Source organism: Urocitellus parryii, chromosome 13 (genome assembly GCF_045843805.1).
Source record: "Urocitellus parryii isolate mUroPar1 chromosome 13, mUroPar1.hap1, whole genome shotgun sequence".
NCBI classification, from domain to species: domain Eukaryota; kingdom Metazoa; phylum Chordata; class Mammalia; order Rodentia; family Sciuridae; genus Urocitellus; species Urocitellus parryii.
Genome location: NC_135543.1, coordinates 51,551,445 through 51,573,375, shown reverse-complemented (window position 1 = coordinate 51,573,375; position 21,931 = coordinate 51,551,445). Strand labels below are relative to the sequence as shown.

The 21,931-nt window shown below is 33.4% G+C and overlaps 1 protein-coding gene across 1 annotated transcript in view; it reads right to left on the bottom strand.

Annotated features, from left to right (window-relative positions):
* Positions 1 to 326: 326 nt before the first annotated feature.
* The window catches only part of Ndc80 (NDC80 kinetochore complex component), a 39,003-nt gene continuing 17,398 nt past the window's right edge, over positions 327 to 21,931 (bottom strand). The window contains exons 11-17 of the mRNA XM_026394540.2: positions 20,383 to 20,588; positions 16,024 to 16,176; positions 13,651 to 13,740; positions 6,742 to 6,834; positions 5,335 to 5,465; positions 3,213 to 3,315; positions 327 to 464 (exon numbers count right to left, since the gene is read on the bottom strand). Of these exons, the coding sequence (XP_026250325.2) occupies positions 327 to 464; positions 3,213 to 3,315; positions 5,335 to 5,465; positions 6,742 to 6,834; positions 13,651 to 13,740; positions 16,024 to 16,176; positions 20,383 to 20,588 (914 nt within the window). The remainder of the gene's footprint in view (positions 465 to 3,212; positions 3,316 to 5,334; positions 5,466 to 6,741; positions 6,835 to 13,650; positions 13,741 to 16,023; positions 16,177 to 20,382; positions 20,589 to 21,931) is intronic.

The window sequence follows — 21,931 nt, the reverse complement described above, 5'->3', positions numbered from 1 at the left end:
CACAAGGTCTCTGTTGTATATACTCAACTCTGCCATTATAGTGGGAAAACAGTCAGACAACATGTAAATGAATGGCTGTGTCTGATTTGGTTCACACGGTACTTGGCTAATTTCTGATTTCGACCACACTACCTATCTTCTCACCAATTGAAGTTAGGTAAAGAAATGTGAGAAAAAACACTGTACAAATGTAGTTTTATTAACTATAGATACATATAAAACTCAGCTATTTCATCTAAAAATGATCAACAAATTATCATAATTTCAGGTTTTACATATTTTCAGTTAACAAACTATTTTTATAAAAGATAATCAGCACTTGATCTTCATTCACCAGAAGCCTTAAGTAGAGCAGCATTCTTCTTATATTTTTCTGTAATCTCTCTAATATTTTTCAAGAGATCTTCAGACATGCATTCTTCATATTCTCTATCGACTTTAGTAATCTGCTCCTCAAGATGTTTCTAGTAGAAACAATTAGAAATTGTTAATGTAGAAACATTAATTTGTTCAAAGTGTGAAATTTACAAACAAGAGTGAAATATTTGTTAACAATAGAAATAAAAGGAATATTCTTGTATCTACCATGTTGGCCCTGTGTTCTTTCTTAATGAGATTCCCCTCTTTTCTTCCCCAGAGATACTACTTGCCTGAATGTTTTGATTTTCTTTATACTTTTACCACATAGAGAGATATATATGTATCTCTAATAGGTTGTTATGTACCACATAATGATGTTTTGGACAATGATGTAGTATACACATAATGGTGGTTCCATAAGATTATAAATTACCTAATCACATCTTAGTTTGTGCAGGGATTTATATGATATAGTGCTGCATAGCATTTAAATATGACTGTATCAATATTTTCTTATCTTTCTTTCTATTAGTGAATTTTTGTTTCTATTAGTGAATTTACTATTAGTGAATTTTTGTTCATTTCCAGATACAGCAGGCTGAAAACAATGATCTCCCCAGAGCTGATCATGCCTTAATTCCAGGAATCTGTGGCTATGCTATTGTGTATGGTAAAGGAACTTTACAGATGCGATTAAAATTTTTTTAATTTTCTTTTTTAAAGCTAAGAATCTCAAGAAAAGGTGATTATTCTGCATTATCTGGGTAGGCCCAATGTAACCACAAGGTCTTTATAAGAGGGAATTAGTTGTATCAGAGTCAGAGAGAGAAGAAAACAGAAGAGGGCAGAGAGGAGAAATCTACCCTGCTGCTGGCTTTGAAGATAGAAGAAGGAACTACAAGCCAAGGACTGTAGGGGACTCTAGAAGCTGGAAAAGGGAAAGAAATGGATTCTACCCTAAAGCCCTTGAAGGGCTGCAGCCCTGTGAACCCACATTAGACTTCTAACCTCCCTAACTGTAAGGTAATGAACATGTGTTATTTTAAGCTATTAATTAAGTTGGTGATAATTAGTTACAACAAACATAAGAGAGTAGCATACCATGTTATTATTATTTTTTTTTTGCTATTATGAATGATACCATAAAAAAAAATCACCACAAACTAGGTGGCTTAAAATAACAGACATTTATTCTCTCATAAGTCTGAGATCAAGATGTAAGCAGGATGGTGCTCTCTGAAGGATACAGGGGAGAATCCTTTGTTGCTGCTTCTGTTTCTGGCAGTTCCAGGAAATTCTTGGTGCTCTTTAGCTTACAGCTGCATCACTCACTCTAATCTCTACCTCTGTTTCACATGGATTTCATATAACGATATCAGATAGTAGATTGAGGGCCTGTGCTAATCCAATATGATTTCAACCAATTAGTACTTCCTAATAATGTTATATTCTGAAATCCTGGTAAGACAAGAATTCTGGGTGGCACTATTCAACTCAATATAGTGCCCTAGAGGTAGAGTGCTCACCCATCACATAGGAGGCACTGGGTTCAACCATCAGCACACGTACAAAAATAAATAAATAAAATAAAGTTATTAAAAAAAAAAAAACCAGGGTGCATAGTTATATTAAGGATTGCCATGTTGTTTTCTAAAACTATTATAATTTGTACAATCACTGCAGTAAATGAGAACTTCTATCTCTCTACTTTGGGAATTATTAAACATTAATCTTTGGACAACTTTTCTTTTCTTTTTTTTTGGGTACTGGGGACTAATCTCAGGTGCACATGACCACTGAGCTACATGCCCAGTCTTATTTTGTATTTTATTTAGAGACAGAGTCTCGCTGAGTTGCTTAGTGCCTTGCTTTTTGCTGAGACTGGCTTTGAACTCGTGATCCTCCTGCCTTAGCCTCCCAAACTGCTGGGATTACAGGTGTGTGCCACCACTCCAGGCTTTGGCTAACTTTTTGAATGTGGAATATGTTATATATTTTCATATGTTTATTGCTCCATTTGTGCTTTTCTGAAATTTTCATTTGGGTCTTTCACTATTTTTATTTATTTTTAAAGGCCATCATATTTCTGGATATTAATTCTTTATCAGTTGTGTTTTTAAAAGAGCAGTTTCAAGGTCTTTCAGGAGAGATGATGGGAAGTAGGGCAGCATATGCTCATATTTTGAACAAATGAAAGCCTATTAAGGTGATGTGATGAGTATTTTTTTAAACCATTTTCAACTGGAAATACATTATCATCCAAAAAAAGTACCCAGGAATTCTATGGTTCAGGAATTTATCTTAGCGTTTAGGGCTTGGCATTATAAGTTTGGTGAATATATATATATATTTTTAATTTAGTTGTGAATGAACACACAGTATCTTATATTTATTTTTATGTGGTGCTGAGGATTGAACCCAGTGCCTCACACATGCGAAGCAAGAACTTTACCACTGAGCTACAGCCTCAGCACTGGATGAATAGTTTTATTGGTATACTATTAAGCTATTGGAAAGCTAGGGATAAGGCAAAACACTTATTATAAAGATATGCTCTTTCTTCTCAATCTTAATTAAATCCCAAACGTTTTAATATGTTTTTGTTAAGTTGAACATGCAATACCATTATAGATTGTTGATATAAAAATATTATTGTATGTCATTTAAGTGAACAAAACAGATTACTTTATAAAGTGCACAAACATTCTCTTATATCCCCTGGTCACACACTAGACAGATTTTTTCTGGCAAATTTTTACTAAGATATTTTCCATATAAATGAAATTAACTATATTAATTCCTATAAAGACAGAGCAGAAATATATTAAAGTTTTAAAGAATTTCACACTTACCTCAATAGACCCTACATGTGTAGCAATCATTTCTAAAAGACGCTGCAAGTTATTTCTGACTTTTCGTCTTTCTTCAGTTGTAGTCTGCACAACTAGTTGGTACCTGAAGAATAAAAACATTTTTTAAAGTTGTCTAGAAAATAAACTAATATATCAGGTCTAGTTGGCTCACCTCCTATTTTCATATTCAATAAAACCAAGCTGTGATTAGTCTGTAATGCTTACTATACATGTAATTCATTTAGTTCTAGCTATCAATCATTAAAACAGAAGTAATATTTTTCAAAGATGCTTTGTAAGCCAACAAAACCAAAAAGCACCAAAACCGCATGCTTTATCAAAGAAAGCTGTGGAGTAAGAGGTTATTATTATTAACTTGTGGCTTTGGGGATGGAATGCAGGGAATTGTGCATGTTAGGCAAGTGATCTACCACTGAGCTTCATCATCCCCAGCCCTAAATGAGCTTACCTAAGTCTCCAAAGGGATTATAATGCTTTTTTTTTTAAACTTTTTTTTTTTTTTAAGAGAGAGAGAGAGAGGAGAGAGAGAGAGAGAGAGAGAATTTTTTAATATTTATTATTTTTTAGTTTTCGGCGGACACAACATCTTTGTTGGTATGTGGTACTGAGGATTGAACCCGGGCTGCACGCATGCCAGGCGAGCGCGCTACCACTTGAGCCACATCCCCAGCCCCAACACAATGCTTTTAAGACAGAAAATTGCAAAGAGGGGAGTAGAAATCTTACCTTTAGGAATTCAAATTCAAAACAAAATAGAGATCAAATAAACCTCTGCTGTGTATTTTATCCCTAGACTACAAATAAAGAAATGAAGATGTGTCACTTTCTCAAGTATTGTCCTTGCAACCTCAGTGTGAGATGTCTTTTAGTTATTTGAGGGCCATATAAGACTTGAAAAATGTATATATTCATACCAATGTACACAGAATATTATGGATTAATTATTTAGTATGTTGATTTTTATATAGGTTGCACAATATAATCATAAATTCTTCCTATGTAACTTTCAATTAATTTCAAAAATCTGGTAGTGATATGAGAATAATGCAAATTTGTGCTGGCTTATGCCAATTTTCTCCTTGAGAAATATTTGATGAATGTAGAAAACTGCACACAGCTGTATCCAGACATGAAGGTACACACAAAATATACACAAGCACATACCTCAGATGTGTACTCTCTCAGTTCAAATGTGATCATGACATGTGTCCATAACCAGTGTTATAAAATTTTCCATTCCATATCAGATAAATCTCCTTCTACCTCCTCATAACAACTCAGAGGCTACAACCCTCTGAATGCCCATTTCTCAAAGCAAATAGCATGTCTTTTTAAGGTGAAAGATCCCATGTTTATTGTGCATTTGCATATTTCCTAAGTATTCAACATGTGTACAGTTATGCTAAAAGTTTTTATTAGGTCGTCATTATTTGCTCATCTGATGTAGTTTTTGAGTGTTGTGCCTAATACCAATTTTCCTAAAGGTCCTATAAGTTTTACTGCATTATTTTGCACAGCATGGCAATTATTAGCGAAGTATAAGTTGTATTACAGCACAATGACTCTGTAATTTATAATATAATCACATTTTACTATATAATACACATAATTTCTAGGAAATTTAAAAAAGAAATTTAGTGGGGCTTATTAAAATTCACTATCAAGTAGTCAAATTTATTTGAACTGATTTAAAATGTTATTTTGTGGAGCTGGGATTGTGGCTCAGTGGTAGAGCACTTGCCTAGCATGTGCGGGGGACCTAGGTTCGATCCTCAGCACCACATAAAAATAAATGAATGCAATAAAAGTATTGTGTCCAACTACAACTAAAAAAAATAAATATTTAAAAAAAATGTTATTTTGTTTTCAGTGATTAAAATTCACTAATCAATTAAATTTAAAATGAATCATTTCTTGCAGGCAATAACTATAACAGTAGAAGAATGTATCTAACGTTTTAAGTTGTTTTGCTTAAGTTCTATTCACCACTCTCTCCACCACAAATAACTTTATAATAGGAATTAAAGGAAAAAATTAGATATAGATTTATAGAAATTATAAGCAACTAATAAACAAATAAATCTTGGCGAGATGAACTTACTCCCGCTGAACAGCATCTAACTCATTCATAGCTTCACTGAGGCCCTCATTAACAGCACTTTCCAGCTGGTGCTTGTGTTTCTCCAAGGACTCAAGCTCATTGGCCAATTTTTCATCCTCTTCCTCAGCTTCCTATTAGGATAAAGTCATGGTTACATGTTTTTGATATTCATATTCCATATATTCAAGGTAGATTTAAAAAAGTATGCAAAGCATTTTAAAACAATCTAGACTGCATCATTTATATTCTCAGGATGCTTACCACTTTCATTCCCATTGGGAATTCTGTATTATAAATATAACACAGATGTGACTTTTTCAAGAGGTCTGTATAGCTTTAATTCAGAATTTTCAAGTCTGACTATTTTATTTTGACACTTTTTTTCTACAAACCTGAATTTTTTAGGTCATTATTTCACAATGGCATTAACTGTGCACAAAGAAGCCCAAATACAATTTCTAGGTTTTTGAAGATAAAGTATGTATCCTAAAGTCTTTCATTTAAGTGCTTCAGAGAATAAACTTAAGCACTGTCATGGAGAATACATGATAAAACAAAAATTATTATTAAATATCTCACATATAGATCATATTTTGTGGTAAATTTTCTAAAAATTTGATGCTACTTAAAAAAAAACCCCAAACAACAACAACAACAACAATAATAATAATAATAATAAAACGCATGGGTTCCAAATATACAGAATAAGAAAAAAGTTTTCAATTCCTGATACTTTGCTAGCATTAGTAATGGTATAGCTCAAAATTTCACGTAAATTGTCTAAGTGGTAATGAACAGAGTCATTTGAATACTTCTCTAAGTAAAATGCTGGTCAGGGGGTGACATATAAAGTAATTAAGAATCAATCTTAATATTTTATCTGCCTTCTAGATTTCATGAAAATAGTTTTCATCCTCAATCCTTTTTATTTTGAAACAGGGTCGGGTTAAGTTGCCGAGGTTGGCTTTAAACTTGCCATTCTTCAACCTTAGCTTCTGAAGCAGTTGGGATTATGGGCATGCAATGACTATTTTTTGTTTTCTAATCCCACCCAGCAACACAAGGACTCTTGATAGGCAATTATGCATACAATAAGACTTTACTGGTGCTCAACTTTACGAGTATATAACACTGAATCTCTATAAAGAGGTAGAAGACATATGTTTAAAATATGTTTTTGTCTTGTAAGAATACTGAATCACATACGCAAGTATAAAATACCAGATATGTTCTATGCTGAAATAACCTGAATCCAGAAAAAAGTCCTTTAAAGGACAGAATAAATGATTTACAACAAATTTTAAGAAGACAATCAAACATAAAGATTTCAGTTTTAATGTTAGACTATATGGTAAGTCAATCATGACACAGTTTTGGCTAACTTGAACAAATCAGCCAAGTTCTTACCTTAACTTTTTGTTGGTAAAGATCATCCAGCTTTTGAACTTCCTCTTTCAGAGTTCTCACACTTCTCTTGCTTTCTGTTATCATTGTATTCAACTTGGGGAATAAAACTTTGGTTGAGAATCATAACTATACATCAAAGAAACTTAACAGATCATATAATTTTATATTCTTTTTCTGTTATCATTTGTTTAGGCAATACTGGGGATTGAATCCAGGGCCCTACAGGCAAGAATTCTACTACTAAGCAACACCCACTGCCTTTTTTTCATTTTTTGAGACAAGTTGCCTAGGCTGGCCTTGAACTTGTGATCTTCCTACCTCAGGCTCCTGAGGAGCTGATATTACAAGCATGAGCCACTTCGCCTGGCTAACTTTTATATTCTCAATCAACTAACTATTCCAATGTTATTTCTTCTAGTCTTTTTGACCTCCAATCTATTGTTTGTCCAAACATTTTATTATTCTTCAAAGAGGAACTGATTCCAAAGAAACTTTAAAATAAGATTACTAGGGCTGGTAATGTAGCTCAGTAGTAGAGTGCTTACCTAGCACGTATGAGGCCCTGGGTTTGATACCTAGCAACTCAAACAAAACAAAACACAAAAACAAAAAGCAAAACATAAAAACAACAACCAAAAAAACCAAACCAAAACCAAATAAAAACAAAAACAAAAACCCAAAGTACTAATATGTATTTCTATTGGTAGCTGTGGGAGTGCTTTATAAATACTCACATATATTATATAAATATTATACACATCACATTATTACATATTATTAATATTGTTATACCAACATATTAATAAGTATAAATTATTTTTGCTGTCTACATTTTTTATATTTTATATACTTTATATTTTATATACTTCATATATATGTAGCTTCCCATTTGTGTGTTCACTTTCTGAGATGTTAAAAGAGAATTTTTTAATATTAATTTTATTGCATAATACTTGCTACTTGGTTATAGTTATACATTCTTTTGAAAGAGTAATAAGGTAATCATATTTAATCTTTTTGAAGCTTGACCTTGGAAATAAGTTGAAACCCAAACTGAAGAACTGTGTCTAAAGTTCATTTCCTGTTGATAACTGCTGATACCAGTTGATGGCTGTGATTAAAAGTTTTCTTCAGGTAGATCAAGAAAATATTTCCCACAGGAAACAGAAAAAAGAAAAATGTATAAAGAGCTGACAGGTTTTTTTTTTTTTTTGAGATGATGACTCTACACATACAAGAATGAAATTTAAAAAAATATGTTTTTTGGAAAAGCTTAGTTTATTTGGCAAAAGATAAGGTAATGAAATAAATATACTTATTAAAGACAATCCCATCTACAGAATGTTCTCATTTTACACATGAGAGGAGTGGATTGGAAAGAATGCTTTTTGCTTGGGTTCACACAGTTAGCATAGGGTCAGAAATCAAAACCAGACATTCAAACTCAAAAGATGTTTTCTAAATGTACACGTTATTTTTGAAGGGACTAACAAGTTAATAAGTGGTTTCGTTAAATTTACCTGCAATAAGACGAAAGGACATCCTAATAGTTTCTCATGGCTGGTCAAAACCATGTTTACCAGTTTCTACTTTCCATATCAACTCTACCAAATAAATGTCAATTAAGCATTTTTTCCCCTGATTATAAAAATAAATATATTCATTGAGGCAAAAAGAGAAAAAATTAAAGAAAAAAATATTTGGCATACTTTTTTAGTATTTTCCTCATTTATTTAATAAAGAGCTCAAGTTGTTGATAATCCAAGATACCATAATTACTTCAATTAGATGAGCTTCTCTTTTTAATCACTAACAGAAACCACCAATGTGGAATTCCATTACTTCCTGCCTCTAATCAACATAATCGTGTGAGAGTTTTCCTTCTTTTAAAATTTTTTTAATATTTTGGTACTGGTGATTGAACCCAGGAGTGCTTTACCACTGAGCTACATCCACAGACCTTTTTATGTTTTATTTTGAGACTGAGTTTTGCTAAAAATTGCTTAGGGCCTTGCTAAATTGCTGAGGCTGGCCTCAAACTTACAATCTTCCTGCTTCAGCCTGCCAAGTCATTGAGATAACAGGTGTACACTGTTACACCCAGCTTTTCTTTCTTTCTTTGAATACTTTAAATGTGCATTCTTTTATTCCTAATATTTAAACTTTATCCTCATTCCCTTCAACTCCCTCTCACATCATTAAAACCAAACAATTCCCTTATCTGGCAAAACCAAACAAAACCACAAAACCCAAAAACCTTTTCTACACATCTCTTTTCTTACTACTGTTCCAAATCCTTTGTTCAGATTCAAATATTGGTAGTATTGTAATGTAGAATAATCCACAAAGGCAAATCTATTCATAATACTATATCTCCTTTTCTACTATCCACACCTCAACTCACAGTAATATGGTTTTTGGCTTGTTGGCTGCATGAAGCCATTTCTGCAAATGTCACTAGTAACTTCTTTCCTCCCCTCAACCTCTTCAATCCAGGCTGGTGGGTTGGCTGGGGATCAAACCCAGGTCCTGGAATGCTAAGCATGTCCTCTATCACTAAGCACACCCCTGGCTCTTCAGTAACATCTTAAATTCTAAAGCCAATGGATACCTTTCAGATATTTAATTCTATTTGTCATTTTAGTACTAATTGTGGTTACTAATAGCTTCTTTTTAAAAAGCCCTTCCTTGGTTTCTAAGACCATGGAATCTCCTGATTTCATCTCTGTCTTGGAAGGTCCCTCTTCACATTCCTTTACGTTTCTTTTTCTATTCATAATTTGGATATAGATATTCTTCCAGGATTCTGATCCTGGCTGTAGTCTCACTTGCTCACTTGGGAGAGTGCTCTCTCACATCACATCTGGGAGATCTTTTGACTTTTAACAACCTGCCTGTTAAAATATACATATATACACATACTGATTTTATACTTTGATGTCCCAGAGACCTGAAACTCAGCATATCCCAGACTGCAACTCTGTTCTGTACCTCTCTCTCATTAAATATCAAGGTAAAGAACAACATCACATGCCCATTTGCCAGATACAATGTACCTAGACATTCTTTTTATTTCACTTTTCTAGCCTTCACATCCAACTGTTCACTTCAGTCCTGAATTCTGTTGTCTCCGCCTTCCAATTTCTTTTCTCCATCCTCACTGTAGTAACCTTGGTATGGGTCCTTACCATTTATTGCACAGGATATAGTTTAGTCTCCTAAGTCTATGTTTCTGGCTCATGCACCTCATCTATTTTTCAAAATGCCAAATGCATAGGTGATTAGTACTCTTACTTAAAAATCTTCAATGGCCCCCATTGCCTATAGAATAAAAATCCTACCAGTAAGTAAGAACAAGTTAATAATAATTAGGTTATTGTTTCCCCAGGCTTTTCTTTTATCACACTTAGCACTCTTGTAATTTGTTAACAAGCTGTGTACTTTGGTTTCTGGGCCTTTAGTTAGGGCACACATGTAATTTCTGTGTATCCACTGGTGAAGTCCTAGCTTAATTCAGTTACTGCATCTTTCAGAAAGACTCCTGTGCTTATCTTAGGGTAATATAAGAATACACAGCTTATTTACATTTCAAAAATGTTATGATAGAAGAAATTGTTTTCATGCCTGCCTTTTCAATCAAAAAGGCAAGAGCTGTATTATAATAGTACTTACTACCAACACTAATTATAGTACCAGCCACAGAGACACTCAAGAAAACATTTGCTAATTAAATTTTAGTGGCAAATATTTAAGTTTACCTGTACATTTATATTTGTAAGAATATAAAACATAAACAGAATCTTTTTTTTTCCTTTTCTGATCCCTTAAATATCATTGTTGCTTAGTATTCAATCTTCTGCTATTTAATTTATACATTCTAAGAAATATCACCTACATCCATGGCTTGTAAGTGTGATTGGTTTGACTTTCTTTTGTGATGTATTTGTTGTGGTATACACTAGCCTTTAAGAATGAATTAGGTCTCTTTGTGCTTTTTAACAATTTACATGTCAGGAAATCATCTGAACAATGAACTTTTGTAAAAATCACCTGTTATTGAAATTTTTTGGAGAGCTAATTCTTTCTGTACTTTTGTTTCTGGTTACATAACTATTTTGACGTTTTATTTTGAGTCAATTTTGAGATTTGTATTATTCATGCTGTAACTCAATTTGATAAAAAACAATTTTAAAGATAAGAGTTTTATAGAATCCTTTTTATTTTATTTTATTTTGCAATGCTGGGGATACAACCTAGGGCCTTGTGCATGCTAGGCAAGTGCTCTACCACTAAGCCACATCCTTAGCCCTTCCAGTAAGATTTTTGTTTACATGAATTACTCTGTAATTCAAATGAATTCCCACCATCTCTCTATAAACTGTCTACTTCTTACTTCACATTTTCCTTCTTTTACCTGAATAGTTTTGGCAATTATATATAAATACTTTTCAGATTGATTAGCTTCATTATTCCAATTTATTAATTTCTGTATGATCTTTACTATTTCCAATTGCTATTTTATCCTATGCCATCTTATCTTGATTAGACTATTGTCAAACTGAAAAAAGGTTTAAGTCTTTAGTCTCATTAGCACCAGGTATTACTGATTACTTCCTTCTTAAAGTCTCCCATATTTTGGCTTCTACTACATATTCTCTTCTTCAAAATAACTCTCTAGCCATTTTGTCCACTTTTTCTAAGTATTTTTTTCCAGAATCTTTTGTTTTCTTTCTCGATCCCTTAAATGTCATTGTTTCTCAGGATTCAATGTTCTGCTATTTTATTTATACATTCCAAGAAATATCACCCACATCCATGGATTCAGCTATCATATGTGTGCTAAAGACTATCAAAACTATTTTCAGCCCTGGTCTCTCTCATGCTCTGAATCTACTGCTTCAACTTTGCTCTCACTTTTCTTCCTCTAGGTAATACACTATAGTCCATTCAGTTGCCCATACCAGAAATCTGGAAGTCATTATAGAATTTCTTTTTCTCCAAGCTTGGTCATGAAATCCTTGGAATTTATTTACCTTCTTAACACTTCCTAAACATGTCCCCTTCCCTCTGTTTCTACTATGAATAGTTTGGTTTAATCTCTTAACATTTTCAGTTGCATCCTTTCTAAGCCACATTTTCCCATAACTTAAAGGGTTTTGCAAAAAATGCAAATCTGATTAGCATAACTGCAGAAATGTCAGCTTTTTTCTCCAAGTGGGAGCCCTTGAAGGGTAGGTTTATTTTTAGAACACTAACATGAGGCCTAGCCTATAGTAGGCATTTTATACTTTTTTTCCCCCAAGATTTCCTGCTCAAAGTCTTTCAAGTTTCAAGTCATTCTGAAAGCTGTTTTAGTCATGAGGCCCCTATTGCTTGGAATTCATCTTTTGGAGGTTCTTCAGATTTAATGTCCATTCCAACAAAAAAAAGAAAATCAAACTGAAGCAGGTCAAAGAAAGACCTTGTCTCAAATAATCAGCACACCTTGTATATAGTCTAAACCTTCTTCCCATAGTCTAATATTTCATAAATCCCAAATTACTCAATAATGTTTCAAACTTGTTTTTTTGAGGAGTTTCAATCTTGCTTTAACTTTCTAATACAAAGTAATTCTTTTTATTTTTTGGGTACCAGGCATTGAACTCAGGGCACCCAACCACTGAGCCACATTCCCAGTCCTATTTTTTTTTTTAAATTTAATATTTATTTTTTTAGTTGTAGTTGGACACAATACCTTGATTTTATTTATTTATTTTTATGTGGTGCTGAGGATCGAACCAAGAGCTCTGCCTGTGCTAGGCAAACGCTCTATGGTTGAAACACAACCCCAGCCCCCACAGTCCTATTTTTTGTATTTTATTTAGAGACAGGGTCTCACTGAGTTGTTTGACGCCTCATTTTTTTTGCTGAGTCTGGCTTTGAATTCCTCCTGTCTCAGTCTCCTGAGTCGCTGGGATTATAGGCGTGTGCCACTTGCGCTCAGCCAAAGTGAGTTGTTACAGAATTTTTTAACATTAAAAAATGACTTTCTGTGGGTTATTAGAATAATTATTTGTGAACTATAATAAGTTTTGTTTCTTAGTGAGAAAAAAATAAACATATTTCTATTTAGAGAAAAGACTTCATTCTTATCCAGGAATCCTAGTCAGGACACAATAGTTCTTTTCTTTTTTGTGGTGCTGGGGATTGAACCCAGGGCATTGTGAATGCAAGGAAAGCAAGCACTCTATCAACTGAGCTATATCCCCAGCCCACACAATAGTTCTTGAAGAGTTGAATTAACAACTAGGGGCTTCCTTTAATTGTTTGGTGTCATAAAAACACACTCTAGTGTGTTTGGGAAGTAACTTCTAAACTTTTCTCAATCAACTACTACAGCAATGTTTACTTTAAAGGTTACTGAATATAATAGCAGGTCTTTTTCAGGGATATAGGTGGTTGGCTTGGAATTGTTTCATAATTGTTTCAAGGATCTCAGAAGCAGGAACTTTCTGAAAACTAAATGGACTTCTATTAGCATTTAAGTTCTCCTGAACTTCCATGATCCAGTTGGTTAGCCTCATCATGAATGACACATACATACTTTAAACATAGACACCTCAAATCCATTTTAGTTTTAAAAAAGAATATTATTTTAAGTAAAGAGGGAATTCTGTAGTTCTCTACATTCCGAAAGGGAATGAAATCTAGTTTCATATCACTATATCATAGTGATATAAGAAGCCTAGGATATTTAAATTACTTAATAAGTTACTTCAAATATTTCAGTTAAGTTTGTACCAACTTTCATTTTACAGAATTTTTAAATAAAAATTAATTCCTTGGCAACCAGAAACCACAAATCACATTTAATTTTAGGCTTTAAAAAAAAACCCTTATTTTTGCTTTAATCTAAGTTTCATTACTTACTTGTTCTAAAGTATCCTCCAAACCCATTTTTTTATTCAGAGCTTTATTAATTTCTTCTTCATTTTCATTCAGGAGTTCCTTGAGGGGTACCTATACAAAACATGAGAATGTGAGTGAAAGGTAATTACAAAATTTATTTTATGTGGAATATGTAAATTGTGATACAGGGATTGATTTCTATCATGGGGATTGAACCCAGGGCCTTGTGCATGCTGGGCAAACACTGCCACTGAACTACATCCTTTAAAAAATAATTTTGGAGACAGTGGCTTGGTAAGTTGTCTAGGATGGTTTAGAACTTGCCATCCTCCTGCCTTGGCCTCTGACTAGCTAGATTATAAAGGTGTGTGCTTGGCAAGCTGTAATATTTTAAATTTAATACAACATTACTAAGAAAATAAGACTAATTTTTAATGTAATTTCTATACCTGTAGAATATAACCCACTTTTGGTTTTTAATACTTGCAAAATTCAAGAATTGTTCATCTATTCTGGAAATTCACTTCTATACATTTTGTAGGTACACTAGGTTTACTGCAGTAATCTTTCTTCTTCTTCTTATTTTTTTTGGTACTGGAGATTGAAACCAGGAATGCTTTACCATTTAGCTCCATCCTTAGCCCTTTTTATTTTTTGGGACAGTGTCTTGCTAAGTTGCCTAGGGCCTCTGTAAATTGCTGAGGTTGGCCTCATACTTGTGATTCTCCTGTCTCAGCCTCCTGAACAGGTGGGATTACAGGTGTGCTACACCATGCCCACCTTACTGCAATAATTTTTTTGGAAACAAATTATATGTAGGTTGTATTTTTATTCTATGTTCTCCAGATAGATCAATTTCTCTTATTCCTCTTTAGTTTTATCATTCTCAACTTGTTTTTTCTATGTTTATCTTCTGTCCTACAGATTTAATCTCAACACTACTTTGTTGCTTCTCATTATGTTTTTCTTTTATTGAGGTGAAATTCACATTTTAAGATGGTTAAACTGAAATAGGTTAAATTTAAGTGTGCAATTCAGTGGCATTTAGAAATTCTCAATGCTATGTAAATATATCCCTAGTTCTAAACATTTCATCATTCCAAAAGAAAAACTCATAGGCCATTATGGTGGTTTTAAAAAATTTGGGGTAAATTTTTAAATAGCGGTGCTCTACCACTGAGCTATATTCCCAGGCATGTCAATTTTTTATTTTGAGGAAGGGGCTCACTAAATTGCTGAGGCTGATCTTGAAATTGCCATCTTCCAGCCTCAGTCTCTTGAGTAAAAGGAATAATAGGCATGTACTACTATATCTGGCTAAGTCTAACTTAACCCATTTCAGTCCACTAATAAACTAATTTCCAGGAAAGTAAAGATTTTATCTACGTATTTTACCTCTAGCGTGTGGCTGGTCTGCAACATAATACATATTCAATTAATATTTGTTGAATAATTCTCAAGGGAAAAAGTGCATAGCTTTTGTATTTGACAATCTATTCAAAAAACTAAGTATCAGCAGGGTACAATGGCACACCCATATAATCCCAGCATCTTAGGAGGCTGGGGCAGGAGGATCACAAGTTCAAAGCCAGCCTCAGCAAAAGTGAGGCGCTAAGCAACTCAGTGAGACCCTGTCTCTAAATAAAATATAACACAGGGCTGGGGATATGGCTTAGTGGTTGAGTGCTCCTGAGTTCAATCCCCAATAACTCCCACACCCACAAAAAACAAACAAAACAAAAAACCCCCCAAAATAAAAAAAGTATCATGAAAGAGGGCATTTTAAGGGGCCAATAAAATATTAAAATTTATGTAAGACGTTGTGATAGAGCAAACTAAAAATTTTCTTCCCAAAATTATTTTCTTGGTCATATTGCAAAATTAGGCATAGATTTCTCATTGTTGACTGCTGGTATTCCTTAATGCATTATTACATCTTATGCTTTCACGTGTGTCCTGGTGCCTTTCACACACCATCCCATGAATATTTCAGTTTTCAAGATTTCATTCCATGGTCACCATCTCTGTGGAGTTTTATTGCTACCTGGGAAGAACCAATCTTGTTATATCTTGTAAAGACTTCTAATAGAGCACATATTTGTCATTCATTCATTTATATCTTTCTCCCATGAGGGGACTAGGAGCAAAGGTTGTCATGCTTGTCTGTATAGTCTTGGTGTTTGTCTTGTATATAAATGAATTACTTACTGGATAGTTGAATAAAGTAGCTAGAGAAGAAGAAAAGGTTTTATACTTTGAAGAGTTAGCTGTAACAAAGACAAGATTTCTACCACCAAGAAGAAAGAAGACCAAGAAGTTCTGTCTCTTTAGTCCTGGGATATGGACATATTTAAGTTCAAATTCTTACAGATAACAATCTCATAATTTACTTACATAAACTTGAGCCCTGTATTTGATGAGGCAGTTGGCACCAGCTTCAGGATTAAACTTAATTTCAAAGTCATAACCTTGGGAATTCTCAGCACTTTTAGGAATAAGTTTTAATTTTCTAGCCAGTTTGTGATATTCTGCTAATTGTGTTTCAATCTAAGGAAAGAACACAAAAAGAAATGTTAAAAATAAAGTAGCCCTATTTCATATGGTTTTCAACTGGCATTTCTGCAATTTTATACAAAATGTTATGACTATTTTTAGTAGTTTAGTGATTTAGTAACTTTTAGTAATAAGGGCGGCAACTTAAAAATACGTAAAGGATGAAAGGTTTTATTCATACTAAATCTATAAAATAATTTTAAGCCTATAATTGATTGGTAAGTAGTGTATTACTATTCTTCCATTTACCTGATAACAGTTTAGAATAAGTGTCCATGTTCAGGTTTTAACTAACATTTACTTTTTCAAATGCTAGACAGAGAAATTATGAAACATAAATAAAAACCTTAGTTTTGTCAATGTACAAATTAAAACATTTCATTTATTCAAAATAAGTGAAGTTTAATTATTTAAGGTTCAAAATGCTATCTTCACTGTATTGATAAAAATATTTTAGTAAAGTATGTCACATTTCCTGTCCTCCCTCTTTCCATTGGGGCTGTTTAAATTATGTTATCAGAAAGGTTTCCCTTCTAATGTAGCCCCCGTGGTTTTTCTCAAACCTCACTTTTCTTTTTTTCTATAGCAATCATCACTAACTGACAAAATAAATCGCTCACTTTCACTGCTGGAATGTAATCACCATGAAAACAGCTGTATCTACAACAATGCCTGGCATACAGTAGATGCTTACTATTTGATTGAATAAATAAATTTGCAGATTCCAGGCAACTTATTTTTATAGTGCTTTCTCCATTTAATATGTACTTAGTTTCTAATAACTATTATATATTCATAAAGTTTGAGTAAAGAAATGCAATGGCAAAGCATTTTTAATTTCAAAAAAAGCATTAGATCTCAAAGCAATACTACTTGTATATTAAGATTTTTCTAATAATCAATTAGGAAATCATTTCTATTACTTTACTAAAATATAGTAGCTCTCTTGGAATCATTAAAGTATGTAGTTCTATTTGTCCTTATGCTAAATAATGCTGGGAATAGTTTCTTCTGTTCTTTTCTTTTAAATCTAATGAAATTAGCTTCCAAAAGCTTATATGCTTTATTGTACCTAACTGCAAGGAGAGCAAATATGTGGCACATGTGTCTCTAGTTTCTCTTTCCCATATCAATTCACACAGCAAAAATTTATCACACTCTTTCCTGATGAATATAGATTTAGTTCAATGTCCATCTCAACAAAGAACTCCAGAAGGCTAATACCAGAGCTGAGATGTGGGACAAAAATTAGTCTCGGGATAGGATGATAAATGAATGAAATGTTTATACTGATCTTTTGTGTGTACTGCCACCATCCTTTAATATCCCTCTTAACTAATTCTGAGGGACCCACTGCTCTAAGTTTTGTTTGCACTGTCCATGGCCTTGCTCTGGCTCATCCCCAGTCCACTGCTTTCCCACTTCCTCAATTTTTTTTCTCCATTCACCTTGGTCATCCAACTACTAATTATAGTTTATTAAACTTAGATTTTACCTAGTTCAGAAATTCATAACTTCCCTTTATTGTACAGTGCTGGTGAGATAAGGTATAGCGAAGTAATTAATTTCAGATACACTGATTAAGTCTAACCATGTTTAATTTCCTGAAGAAGCAAATGGAGACTATGGGAGGTTAGATGACATGATGGGGTCACATAGGTGGGTAGTGGCAAATCCAGGGCTGAACCCGAAGTTTATGAAATTCTAGGCTAGGTTTGAAGCTTTTGTCTGACCACCAGAGGCCATCTCCTTTTCCTTCCCTTGGTTGGGATTGAACCCACGGCCTCACATATGAAAAGCATTCTACCACTGAGCTACAACTCCAACCCCTATTTCCTATAAATTTCCCTTTTTCTCCTTGATACACAAGCGGAGAGTTTACCTAGCAATGTCAGGAAGATGAAGAAAAACAGATGGCTAAGGAAAGAGCAGAATTATGTAAAACAGGGTAAAGAAAGGAGGTAAAGCTTTGTTAATATTGAACTGTCCATTTCATATTGAGATTCATATATGTTGGTGTGTAAAATTCACACTTTCAACAAATCAGTTAAAATCTGAATGGTCAAGAAATTATCTGCAGGCTGGGGATGTAGCTCAAGGCACTGGGTTTGAACCTTACCACTGCAAACAATAAAACAAAACAAAAACAAAAACCAAATCTCTTTGATTACGTCTATAATGCAGTTTATAAATGTGACCAGGAACAGAAACTAGTGTTGCCCACTTAGTGAAAACTAAGCTGCTCTGCTTTAACAATTTTTTTTCATGTGATAAATGTGTAATAAATACTGTACTAAATGGGCTGGAGTTGTAGCCCAGTGGTGGAGTGCTTGCTTTGCACATATGAGGCACTGGATTCGATCCTCAGCACCACATATAAATAAATAAACAAAATAAAAATATACAATATTTTCAACTATAACTAAAAAAATAATAAAAAAACTGTAATAAGGAAAGTACTGGAGGTAATAAGATAAAAAAATCATTATTTTGGAACAAAAATCAGATGCTAATCAGATTTTCAAACTACATCTACCAATAAGCAAACATCATAAATGAAAATGAAATGAAGAACTTTAAAGCAAAAATGTAGGTCTGAAACTCTCTACTCTCTATTTTTCTCCATTAAATAAGAAAAACCCTTTAAACCCTTTTTTTAAAAAAAAAAATAACTGAAACTAATTAATAGGCTACAAGTAAGAGTAAAGAATGCACAGAAATTAAGTATGGCAGGATAATGAAGATTGCCTACAAAAATAAGAGTAACCTTTCATTATCTAGAAATTCATATGGTCAGAAAGTCTACTTTATCGACAATGTTGGCTAAATTAATAAAGTATTATCTATAAAATTAAGCTTAGGCTAAGTAATTTGGTTCTTTTATGCTGAAGTCTAAACCCATATATTCAAATAGTTTATTATGTCCTGGATGCTGCATATAAACAATACGTCCATCCTCATTCCTGACTTATTTCTTATTTCTCTTCTATTCCCAAGTAAGTGGTACTACTAATCACCCAACTGTGCAAGCTAGACACATGGCTGCTCCCCCTCTCTTTCATCTATCTCATTTACTGTACCTCCTAAGTAGCTAGAATCCACCTACTTCTTAGAATCCCTATTAGCATTACCTAAATTTAGCTTGTAATTTCTCTCTAGATTACTGCTTCAGATCCTTATTTAACTGTTTTGCTCCCTTCCAACACATTTTTCACATTGCCAAAAATAACATCTTTCTGAAGAGGTGATTACACCTGTTTATAATTTTTAAGTTCTGAGAGTTTTCAGGATAATGACCGAACTTATAAACTACAAGAAAAGCTTGTACATTAGGCTGCTTAGTCTGAGCTTTCCCATATATTCCTTTTTTGCTAATTCATGCAAAAAAGAGTTACCATGTTAACTCTTTCTTATATTTCCTAATTCAATTTGAAGTGTTATCTCTTAAAGGAAGCCTTTTCTAAAAACCTTCTCATCCATTTCCCCACATCATGCACACTAAATCTGGGTTAGGTATACTATATGCTTCCTTAGCACCTTGTGCAAATATCTATTAGAATTTGATCTCACAATAGAAAATATAAGCAGGTTCCTTTCTTCCTTTTTGGCAGTACTGCACTGGAGATTGAGCCCAGGGAAACCCTACCAGTCATCTTTATTTTCTGTTTTGGAACACTGTCTTGCCAAGTTGTTGAGGCTGGACTCAAACTTGTGTTATCTCTGCCTCAGCCTTCTGAGAGGCTGGGGTTATGGGCATTTGCCACTATGCTGGGCTAGGTCAGATGTTTCTTGATGGAAGAGTCTTTGCATTTTTATCCTTATTTCCCCTATGCTCAGCAGAGTAAGCGGCACACAGTGGCTGTTACAGAAATGTATGAAGAGTGAATAGGTAAATGGAGAGGGATTCATTCCCTCCTCTACAGATGGGATTTATGAAAATTATTTCATGGTCTTAAGAGAGATTTTTTTGTTTATTTCTTCGTTCACTGTTATAAAATACAGTATACCTTAAATATGACTGTGAAAAAGTGTTACTGAATTGACATAAAAGTAATGAGTATTTTAGTCATGCTAAATGTCAATGTTAGACAATTTTACCTCTTTAGCCAATTTAGTCTACCCACCAAGTTCTTCTTAATTGGAATAGACCTTTAAAAAGGTCAACTCTGATGAGTTGCCACTGAAAATGGTACGACTTACCGCCTCTTTGCCTCTGGCATACTTTAACTCTTCATTCCATAACTGCTGTTGTTCAGCTTCCAGTTCCTTGGTTAATTTATTAATGGTCTGCTGCAATTCGTTTTTTTCATGATTTATTCTCTCTATGTCTGCAACTGAGTACTTCTGGTTATCAACAATATTCAGTAGACGTGCATTCTCCTGTTTTATTGTTTCACATTCTAGTTCTGAATTGGAAAAAAACAAACTTTTAACTTCTTCAATTCCTACAAAAAAACTGATGCCATTATTTAACAGGACCGATGTCTAACTATCCAAGTTGTATACATACATATTTCTTCTTCTTTTGGCTAATTTAGGTCTCTTGCTAATAACATTCTTGGAAATAATACAGTTAACGTTCTATGTTAGCATCTTATTTCTCTATTGTCTTACTATGGTTTTCAGAAAGTAGTATATGAAAAAACTGTAACCTAATACATAATAATTACAATTAAGAATATTTGTACTTAAGAGGGGTAAGAGGGCTAGTCTGTTTCTGTTAATGTTCATTTAAATGCTTTTAATAGATGACTTTTAAAAAAAATAAACTTTATATTTTTATTTTTAAAAATATTTAGTTGTTAGTGAACCTTTATTTTTTATTTATTTGTATGCAGTGTTGAGAATCAGACCCAGTACCTCACACATGCTAGGCAAGCGCTCTATCACAGAGCCACAACTCCAGGCACAATAGATGACTCTTCGAATAGCCAGAAAAACCACATCCACAAATATAAAAAGTTTATTTCATTAAAATAAAAACTTAATTTCATTAAAATAAAGTTTTTAGGGCTAGGGTTGTGGCTTAGTGGTAGTGCGCTTGCTTAGCCTACCATGTATGAGGCACTGGGTTTGATTCTCAGCACTGCATATAAATAAATAAATAAATAAATAAATGGTCCATGAATATCTAAAATATATTTAAAAAGATAAAGTTTTTATTTAAATAAATCAGTATTTTCCAACATCCTGACTCATGCCTTACACAGATATGATAATATTTTTATAACAGGTTGTGATAAAGGGAAGGGGTTGACTAACTGGGTAAAGAACATCATCTTGAGTGATGAGAGGACCAATATGTCAATTTTTTTTTTTTTTGTACCAGGAATTAAACCCAGAGGTGTTTAACCACTTACTCATATCCCCAGTTCTTTTTCTTTTTTAAGACAGGGTCTTGCTAAGTTCTTGCTAAGTTGCAAAAGCTAGCTTTGAACTTGTGATCTTCCTGCCTCAGCCTCCTGAGCTGTTGGGATTACATAGTCCAAGCCCAATATTTGGGAAGCTCCTCATCTGAACTTAAAATAAATTAATGTTGGTTTAGGTAAAACTTTATGCATTTATCACAAATACCTGTTCAAAAATGTTTAGAGTTTAAATATATCTTTTACAGTCTTGGCTGCTAATGGCTTTAAATAATCAAGAAAGTTAAAATACTCCCCAAAATTAAGACATCTTAGGTTAATCATTACAAAATTAATCTCTCAAACTAAACCACTTTGAAATGACAAATGATAGCTGAAGTATT